Source organism: Porites lutea, chromosome 8 (genome assembly GCF_958299795.1).
Source record: "Porites lutea chromosome 8, jaPorLute2.1, whole genome shotgun sequence".
In the NCBI taxonomy this organism is placed as follows: Eukaryota; Metazoa; Cnidaria; class Anthozoa; order Scleractinia; family Poritidae; genus Porites; species Porites lutea.
In genome coordinates, this window is record NC_133208.1 from 9,650,828 (window position 1) to 9,661,378 (window position 10,551).

The window sequence follows — 10,551 nt, forward strand, 5'->3', positions numbered from 1 at the left end:
CTCCAAATGTTAAAAAAAAGAATTTGTCAAAGGAGAAGCCTTAAGAATCCTACGAAAAAACTCCTCAGAAACAACCTTTGAGGAAAATAATTCAAATTAAAAAAAAAAAAACGCTTGATGGACGGAGGCTACCCACAATCTTTCAGGGGCAGCCAACGTCAATTTTCGGAAAATAACTGTTCGAAAGACGATTTGAGATCTAGAATTTTCGGAACATTTGTTGTAAAACTTCTTGTTTGTCTGCCCCTCCAAGGATTTTCGAACATCTAAAAAAACGGTATAATTGCCTATTTTTTGATCCCTATAATTTTCGTATCACTAGACTTTCAGCTAGGAGATCCAAACAGATGGAAAATTCTTAGGGGATAAAAATATGCCTATATCTACTGTTTAAATTGGTTTTGAAGTATATTCTCGTTGGGAGCCCCCTATCTTTGATAGAAAACCTACTATCAGAAATAAAATTCACAAAAGGGAGTCTAAACTCCTAAAACAAAACAACAAGGAGGAAAAAGAAATATTGCCATTCGTGACACAATACCAGCCCTCAGTGTCTACTATAAAGGAAGCTTGAATGAAAAAATGGAATCTTACACAAAACCAACTATAACTTCAATAAATTTTTAAAGAACCACCAATCATTTCCTTACAAAAAAGAAGAAAAACGGTTCACAGAGGGTTCCACGCCTGTATAGATGTGCGGCCTGTCAACCTTTGTATTTTCTCGCACAACAGGTTTGTAAGTATTTTAGCAATAATTCCAGTTGGCTGTGTTTATATATATAACAGATATTTTCCAAAAATTGCCGTTGGGTGCCCCTGGCCTTTGTATGCTGACGTCCGAGCTTACTGTTCACATGTTAAAATGTATTTTGAGTTGTCCTTTCATCCACGACTCTTCATTCATTCATTCATTCATTCATGTTGATAACAGAATGTGGCTTACATGCAGGGGCAAAAGGACCGGTCTTTCATCTCAGCCCTGGATGGTCATGTGATATTTGTCAGCGGATGCCTAATTTTGTCAGCTGTCAATTAATCCTCATACGAATGGCTTATATAACGGACAGGCTAGTGTCAATATTTTTGAAAGATGTATTGTGACATTTGACTTACATGTAGTGGGTGGAAGGACGGTGGGTGTTCGGTCGCACGCTCACGTCATAACCAAATTTTCTCGGATCCATAGCGTTTCGTGCTCAGTGCTCCCTAATGAACCTTGGGAAAGCCTTTGGAGGAGGCAGGGTAAAGAAGGCTACGTCTGAATAATCTGAATACAAGGCAAGTGGCCCTTTAGACTGGAGCTTATCCCGGTTCCATAGCATGAAATGACTAGGAATATATCCGGTACCCCCTTTAGGATGGGGTGCTCGTCTACTGCAGGGTTAATACAATGTATTTTTTTCTTCAGAAAATGTAAGAATCTCTTTAGACTAACTTAAAAAGACACAAGTTCTTACTTGGCGGTTTTTCCTGTACCTGGGTGAAGAGAGACAAAGCTGAGCAAAGTTTATTGCCAATGCAGTGGCAAGGCTTTGAACCATGGCCACATCTGAAGTGGGAGGTGAATAACCACTTGACCACTACGCTTACACATTCATTCAGTGTAGTTTTCACAAATACATTGTGAAATTATGCCAACCAGTGGCTGCCAGATCTACGGGAGGCGGCTTGCAGGGCCAATAAAAATTAATTTTGAGGCCAGGCTCCTCACCGAACCCCCCCCCCCCCCTGCCCCCATTTACTTCCAGAGTTGAACATGCTACTGCTAACAACTCCCATGGGACTATCGCTTATGTCTGGAAGGAAACATGATGCTTACGGTCTGTCTAGTACTGAGTGTCTGTTTAGTAGGGGGTCTGCCTAATGTACACGTAGCCCTGTAACACTTTATTTCAGAAATATTTCCAGCATGCATTAATCAAAATTGCATTTTATATTATAAAATGTACAAGTAAACAATATTTTTACACCAGAAAAGTATAAGCATTTTCTTTTTGTGTATAAATTGAACTATTTCACACAATTTTTGCCTTAAGCAAAAGCACTATGGGTTCAACCTCAGCCCAGTCAAAATGAGCCGACAGGCAGCAATTTGCAGCTTACAGTGGAATATTACCACCTTCTCAACACTTAAGTTTAACAATAATATTATATAATTAAATTAAAACCACTCAAGTTTAAGCCTTTGCTGTCTGCTGCTCTGGTTATCCCGCTCTTAACTACTGCACTGAGAACATTTCGACTTGGTTGAACCAATTTAACCCAACAATTTTTAAATAAAGCCTCTAAAAACCAAGAATAAAAATACAGCAATTATTTGGATCAATCCAATAATAAATATCTAGTACATAATTTTTTCAAAAGCAAAGACTGGCGACTTACATTTTACACGAATTTATTAAAAACTACTATTTTTGCCTTTTTTAGCATAATTTTTCCACAATAATATATTACCCTTTTTGTAATTAGATGATACATTCTTTAAAGCATATCATTTACACAGTGCACCCTTTCTAACTATTAATCTCAAGAATTAAATAGAGACATTGCATGAAATTTGGAATGGATGCTACAATTTGTTTTGCAGCATTCTACGATCAATCAAATTGTCTTGAATAAACTCATTTTTTTTGTTGTGATCTAACTTAGCAGTGTGAGTGTTATAAAGTGACAAAATCATTCTGATGAAAGAACAGTTTTAATATTTCCATGAAACATAATTCTTCCTTGCAGGAGATTCTACAAACCAATATGCCAGTAAATTGTTCCCTTAGCTCCTGTGTGTGCAGTATTTGACATGTTTAATGAAACTGGATTTGGCTCGTGATTAGGGACAATGAAAGGTAAAATTCAAAACTCAAGACTCACCGGGATGCTTAGACCTGAGTTTTAAAAATGTAAGACTAGACTTATCGAAAAAATTATCACGACTCCCAAAATGAAAAGAAACATACAAAAAATCAACAAAAAATAAAGACAGATAATGGGTCTAACTTTTCTAAGACCCATGACTTTTTAACCATTCTGCACTGCTACACTCCCTGATGGTGCCAATCAATGCAGCAGCAGGGTTAGATTGAGTTTAATTAAGACAGGTATTCTTTACTTTAAGGAATTTAGTTGTTATGATTGTTCAGCTGACGCAAGTCTCCAGTCCGCATTCTCCTTTTTAAGATAGAGTCCTTGGAAGCAGTTTTTAAATCATATGCTAAACCAAGCACTGCACATCCATCAATAAACCATTTAGAAGGATTCCATGGTGAGCCATATTCACTTGTTGCATAGTCCTGTGGGAAGGTATGATGAAAGTTGTGGAATCCTTCACCCCCAGTTGCCAGGACAACAGTGAGGTTCTCTGCAGGGTTGATGTTGTGGTCATAGGGCTTTGATCCCCAGAAATGAGCCAGGCTGTTAACACACCAAGTTGCATTAAGGGTAACTGCATAGCGAAATGCATAACAAATAAAAAATGCAGTTAAAAGGTTTTCATTCCAGAAGTACCATGGAATTGCAGTCGGGAGTATGACATTAAAAAGAGCCTGTAGAGGTTTGTAGTGCCTGGAATAAGGTAAAGAAAAACATTTAGTAAATCTAACAATCTTCCTTTAAGTTATTTGTTAGGACTTTTTTTGGTACTCCTTTCAACTTAGCTATCTCAAGCAGCAACAAAAGCCTCATGTTAAATCAACACCAACATAAACCTTCAGGGGCTGGTCACTTTTTACCTGTGAGGTGGGGCCGGCTATTTTGCTGGGGGCTCATTTTCAAAATCTTGATTGTTTTTTTTTTAGGGGGGGAGGGGGCAGGGCCATTTTCTGATAAGGGAGTATTACCTGGGGGTCATAATCAATTTCATGAAAGTAGCTCAAAGCAGTAACGAGCATGAATTGAAATTGAATGCAGCAGCTGTAAGTAGTAAACACCGTTCTATAGATAACGTATGTGGTGAACTTTGGCATGATTTGTAACAGAATATTTGTAGTTTCCACCACAGTCTGATGGGTGGTCACTTTCACATTATTTTAAAATTTATGGGGGGTCATTTTTAAAAAGCTAGGATAAATTGGGGGTCGGTTTGAAAATCTTCTAAGTTTTCTCACAAATGACCCCTACCCACCACCCCCACAACAGGTAATAAATGACCAGCCCCTTAAATGTCACTATCTGCTCCTAGACATGAGGAGGGGTACTTTTACACAACAGTGAAAAAGTTTATGTAACGTAATAGGACTTATAATATAATAGTGCATAGAAACACTTAAAGCTCCCCTTAGTTTTCCTGACGCTCTTGTTCTTCTGCCAATTATATTTTTAACCTTGCAGGGAGAAGGGTGGGTAGTTGTTATCAACAGCAGGTGGATATACTAACAACATAAACAATTAAGCTCTTAAAACACATTTAAATTGGTCTTACTACCTCCTCTGAAACATAACGATTTTGTCTTCATACAAATCGCTAACATCCAACTGCTGCCCTTTCTTTATCACATCTGGGTGCTTTTTGACCATTAACCATCCAATATGTGCGAAAAAAAATCCTCTTTTCGCGTTGTGCGGGTCTCCGTCGGATTCAGAACACTTGTGATGAACCCGATGGTCTCTCGCCCACTCAAAAATGTCATTTTGCCCGGCGACACAATTCATGAACATGAGCGCTAGTCGTAGAGGCCACGTAGCCTTGTAAGATCGGTGAGACCAAAGTCTATGTACTCCACAAGTTACACCGAGCCCTCCAAGGAAATGACACAACCAAGTCCATAACCAAGTCCGCGGATTTGCACCGGGTAGAAGATAAATGCCGTATAATGCCAGCAGATGTAGTACCGCCATGAAATAAACATTCTTCCAGACGATTTGCGGTGCTGGGCGTTTTTGAGTAGTTTCGGAAGACTTCTTTTCTGCTGAGTTGACGGGTTCTATCTGTGTTACTGTCTCACTTCTTGGCGCCATTTTTTCACTCTTTAATGAAATTAAACATAGTACAAGGTGAAATGTTGATCGTTTTGTTCACTAGTCTATTTAACCAACTGGGGAAAACCCAACTTGGTGATATAAATACCACTACGAAAACAAGCCACTTGAAAGTGTAGGTTAGGTTCGTAAATAATTTAACTGTTTTGGGTGCACAATTTCCTACTGTATACAGTTTTCACTGCGATTTTGAATAAAATTAATTGTGCAACTAGTTTCTCTCATCTCTACAATATTAATTACGTACGTTTATCTGTAAAAATAGAAAGAAAAGAAGAAAAAAATATGAACAGGTCCATTTTAACAAAATAGAGTGTCGACCATGGCCATTTGTGAACTCTTCCGCCTATGCATTAAAAAATCCTTAAATAGCTACCTAAAAAGATTTTTTGTCAGCTACGAAGCCTATGCTTCTTAATTTTGCCTTACGTAAGATTTGCAATTCGGTGGTTAAAATTGGTGGTTAAATCGCTGGTAGGGCATTTTGAGGGCTAAACACAAATAAACACCACAGCCGGTGCGAAACATCATACCTGTTGAAAATTGCCAGAATTCTGCGTTCAAATGGCAAAATGCTATGCAGTTGTGACTGGGCTTTCGGGGCTCTTCTCTCATCTAAATAAAACATCCAAGTGCGCAGATCTATTTATCGCATGTTTGAATGACTTCTGGATGACTCTAAAGTGCAGTGAAGGTCATAAACCGGAAGTCCTGGTTGGCGGGTTAGGAGAATTTAATTACACATTCATTCGATAATTCAATTTATTCAACCATTTGCGACGCATTTAAAACTTTTGTTCTGCTACCACCAACACTATACAAGAGGAGGTGTAAGATAAATCTTTCAAAAATAGTTCTTCTTTGGCCGTATCTTTTTTTATCTGACAAGATTTTATTGCTCTAGTGGGCTCGCGAAGAGAAAAGTTGTCCTGATAAAAGCTAGTTTGTGATTGGTTAGTTTCAAAACATCAGCGGTCATTCAAGGTTACACTTCTTCGCATGCTGAACCCGCTGACTAAAGTAGACTCTTCAACGTGACATGAGGGGTACCAAAGAGTAGAAAATCCTTTCATTCGACGAAACAAAAAAAGAAGATAACAATGAATTTAACCAAAGCAGAGTGTATCTTAAGATAATTTTTGCGTTGCTTCACAGTCTGAAGCTGTTTTCACGTGCGCCACATTTTTGCACGTGCAGTAGCATACGCTGGTGTTTACGGGAAAACAACAAAGCGCATGTCGACGAGTCAAGGTCGACGAGCCTGGGATCGATGGCTTATAAACGCTGTGGCTATATAAAAAAATACTAAATAACCGGCAAAAGTCTACAGCCGCGCGGCATAAACATTGACTTCAATTTTATTTGAGCGAACTCTTCCAGCGCGCGCTTCAAATGTTGCCACATTTGAATAAAATGAAGCGCGGCAGACTAGTCTTTTCAGTAAACTTCACAAATTCAAATCCAGCTAATCTAAACTATCATACGTCGATTAAGAAAATTCAAGCGATCCTAAAATGCTTTATAGATCTCAAAAATAGCGTTTGGTTCACGCTGGGCTCAGAAGACGAAACCATGTTTTGTGACACTTAGAACTTTTTTCTGCTCAACTGTCGGTTAAGGTTTTCAGAAACGCTGTGGCTATATGGCCGGTAACCGGTCAAGGTGTTACAAACACTAAATGACCGGCAGTCCCATATTCCGTGAATTTCACAAAATATTCATGTTTGTTTTTCGCTGTGGCTATATGGCCGGTAACCGGTCAAGGTTTTCAAAAATACTAAATGACCGGCAGTCCTATATTCTCAGTAAATTTCACAGAATCGAAAGATTCTAGCTAATCTAAACTATCATATGTCGATTAAGACAAGTCAAGCGATCCTGAAATGCTTTATAGCTTTCAAGTCTAGTGTTCGGTTTACGCTGGGCTCAGAAAACGAAACCGTGTTTTGTGACACTTAGAACTTCAGCTCGACTGCCGGTCAAGGTTTTCAAAACACTAAATAGCCGGCAGTCCCATATTCTCAGTAAATTTCACAAATCGAAAAAATTCAGCCCTTCTAAACTATCATAACTCGTGATCCTGATCAAAACCAGCCGGTTTTGTGGGATTTCTATATCATGTTTTTGTTGGTCTCGAGTCTTTGTACGTTCGTTACTATTTTCTGTCCAAAGCATGGCGTGACAGGCGACGTTTGACGTCATAACATCTTGACCTTTCATGCGGCCTCCGCGGAAAACCGGCGGGAAAAGTCTCCACGCGTTCAGGCCACGCGTTAGTTCCCTTCTGGAGCTGAGCTTGTTTCATCATAACGTCGACAAGATAATGTTGAACTGTATTTCAGCTCCAGAAGGGAACTAACGCGTGGAGACTTTGATCTGGATCACGACTTATGATGGTTCAGAACGGCTGAATTTTTTCGATTTGTGAAATTTACTGAGAATATGGGACTGCCGGCCATTTAGTGTTTTGAAAAGCTTGACCGGCAGCCCGGACCGGCAGGTAGTCGAGCTGAAAAAAAGTTTTCAGTGTCACAAAACACGGTTTCGTCTTCTGAGCCCAGCGTAAACCAAACGCTAGACTTGAGATCCATAAAGCATTTCAGGATCGCTTGACCTGTCTTAATCGACATATGATAGTTTAGATTAGCTGGAAACTTTCGATTTTGTGAAATTTACTGAGAATATAGGATGCTAGTCTGCTACACAGCCGTTTTTAGTGTCGTCACGCAACGTTCCTCCCCACTAACAGGAGCGTTGCGTGACGACACTAAAAACGGCTGTGTAGCAGACTATAGGACTGCCGGCCATTTAGTGTTTTGAAAACCTTGACCGGTTACCGGGCAAGTACTACATGGTAGCACGCCATATAGTCGTGCAACATAAATTAAATAAACACTGTGTTCAATGTCTTGTAAGTAGTACTCGTTTCTCAAAACTCCTCTTTTCTGTACTTTCTACTCCTCACTTGTCCTTTCTGTCCTTTTATGTACTTATTCGTCCTCTTCCGTTCTAACTAGTCCCTTTCTGTCCTTACTAGTCCTTTTATGTCCTCATTAGTCCTTTTATGTCCTTACTTGTCCTTTTTCCGTCCTAATTAGTCCTCTTATGTCCTAACCAGTCCTTTTCCGTCCTAACTTGTCCTTTTATGTCCTAACTAGTCATTTTCTGTCCTAACCAGTCCTTTTATGCCCTTACTGGTCCTTTTCTGTTCTTACTAGTCCTTTTCCGTCCTTACTGGTCCTTTTCGGTTTTAACCAGTCCTTTTTTGTCCTCACTAGTTTTTTTTTCTCTTTTTTCTAGTGTTGTTTTGCTTGTTTTGGTGCTATTTTTTTTCCTTATTACTCATGTTCTTTCCTTATTTCCTTATTCATTCTTTTCCGTCTGTCCGTATTTTTAAGCCCTTATGCGGTCCAGTGTTTTGCCCTAGAAAGGCGGGTGAAAGGGATTAATTAACAGTTAATGAATGAGGCTGAGTATCTTATGAAGAATTATGGAGATCGAGGAGGGTGTTATCCGTCGAGGCCGTACGTAGGCCGAGGATACGAAAGCCGAATTCAATAACTGTTTTATTATTCATTCAAAATAATTCCTAGTTTAAAAACATAGCTAAAACATGCTTACCTCCATCGATCCATCGATCGACATCGATGTTCAGTTCATCTTCGATAGTCTATGTTTAGGTTTGTCCAGCTCCGCAAATATTCTCCAAATAGCAGATGTCGACCTTCGAATTGTCTTCTTGCTGTTCTTGCCATGTGTTTAGCTATTTTTTCGCCTAGTTCTTACTCTTGAAACGAGTGAAATGTCCGCCATTTTTTCAAGTTCACAACCAAAACAACTCAACCTCGTCCCCAGGTCTTCTCGGTTAACGGTGCCTTAACCTGCACGAACGCTGCATTTTTGACGTCATTTCCTCGTTAAAGTCAAATTTCTTCCAAATTTGGTCATCAGTAACTGGTTATGGTGAATTAATCGTGTGCTTTTAGCCAATCAGAATCGGGGAAATATTTTGAATGAATAATAATCACTCTTAAGTGATGTCTATATATCTGCTCATGAATTATTCGCTTTGCAGACGATCGGACATATGTGCAGGATCGATATTGTTAGCAAGAATTTGCCAGCAAATGTTTTTCGCAATTGTCGCAAAAGAAATAATTGAGAAAAAATTATGCAAGAAAATCACTCACAAAATGTCGCAAAAATCGCAAGAATAACAAATGTAACAAGATTCAAGACTTAGAAAGTGAAAAGGCCAAGAAGGGCACCGAAAAGTCCGCAAATGTCGCAAAAATCGCAAAAGTAACAAGGATTTTTCTTACTAGCTAAAAACACCGATGACAAATACCGCAAAAATCACAAAAATAACAAATGTCACAAAATTCAAAACCTAGGAAGAGAAGAAGCCAAGAAGGGCCACGAAATGCCCGCAAATGCCGCAAAACTCGCAAAAGTAAGAAGGATTTTTCTTTCTAGCTAAAAAAATCGATGACAAATATCGGAAAAATCGCAAAAATAACAAATGTAACAAAATTCGAGACTTAGAAAGAGAAGAAGTCAAGAAGGGCGTCGAAATGTTTGCGAATGTCTCGAAAATCGCAAAAGTAACAAGGATTTTTCTTGTCGGCTTAAAATACCGAGTAACAAATATCGCAAAAACAGCAATAACAATTTTAACCAAATTCCAGACTTAGAAACAAAAAATTGGCCAAGAAGGACCTCGGAAAGCCCGCAAACGTCGCAAAAGTAACAAGAATTTTTCTTGCAAGCTAAAACACCAAGTAACAAGTATCGCAATAATCGCAAGAATAACAAATGTAACAAGATTAAAGACTTAGAAAGAGAAAAGGCCAAGAAGGGCACCAAAAGTCCGCAAATAATATCGCAAAAAGGGCAAAAGTAACAAGCATTTTTCTTGCTAGCTAAAAATATCGAGTAACAAATATTGCAAAACTAGCAAGAATAACAATTTTAATCAAATTCTAGAGCCAAGAAGGGGCTCGAAAAGTCTGCAAATGTCGCAAAAATCGCAAAAGAAACAAGGGTCTTTCTTGCTAGCTAAAACACCAAGTAATAACAAATATTGCAAAAATCGCCAGAGTAACAAACGTAACAAGATTAAAGACTTAGAAAGAGAAAAGGCCAAGAACGGCTCGAAAAGTCCGCAAATGTCGCAAAAATCGCAAAAGTAACAAGGGTCTTTCTTGCTAGGTAAAACACCAAGTAATAACAAGTATTGCAAAAATCGCCAGAGTAACAAATGTAACAAGATTTAAGACTTTTTTAAGGATTTTTCTGCTAGCTAAAAAAACCGAGTAACAAATATCGCAAGAGTAGCAAGAATAACAAAAATAACAAGATGAAAGACTTAGAAAGAGAAAAATCCAATAAGGGCCCCGAAAAGTCCGTAAATGTCGCAAAATTGCAAAAGTATCAAGAATTTTTATTGCTAGCTAAAAACAACTAGGTAGTAATAAATATCGCAAAAATAGCAAGAATAATAATTTTAACCAAATTCAAGACTTTGAAAAAAAAAGGCCAAGAAGGACCTCGAAAAGTCCGCCCATGATGCTGCAA

The 10,551-nt window shown here is 38.6% G+C and overlaps 1 protein-coding gene across 1 annotated transcript; it reads right to left on the minus strand.

Annotated features, from left to right (window-relative positions):
- Positions 1 to 1,869: 1,869 nt before the first annotated feature.
- LOC140946358 (acyl-CoA desaturase-like) lies at positions 1,870 to 5,646 on the minus strand. The gene is made up of 3 exons (XM_073395462.1): positions 5,508 to 5,646; positions 4,421 to 4,962; positions 1,870 to 3,561 (listed from the first exon to the last, which is right to left on the minus strand). Exons 2-3 carry the CDS (start codon positions 4,951 to 4,953, stop codon positions 3,120 to 3,122), a joined length of 975 nt encoding a protein of 324 aa, XP_073251563.1. The 5' UTR covers positions 4,954 to 4,962; positions 5,508 to 5,646; the 3' UTR covers positions 1,870 to 3,119.
- Positions 5,647 to 10,551: the final 4,905 nt, after the last annotated feature.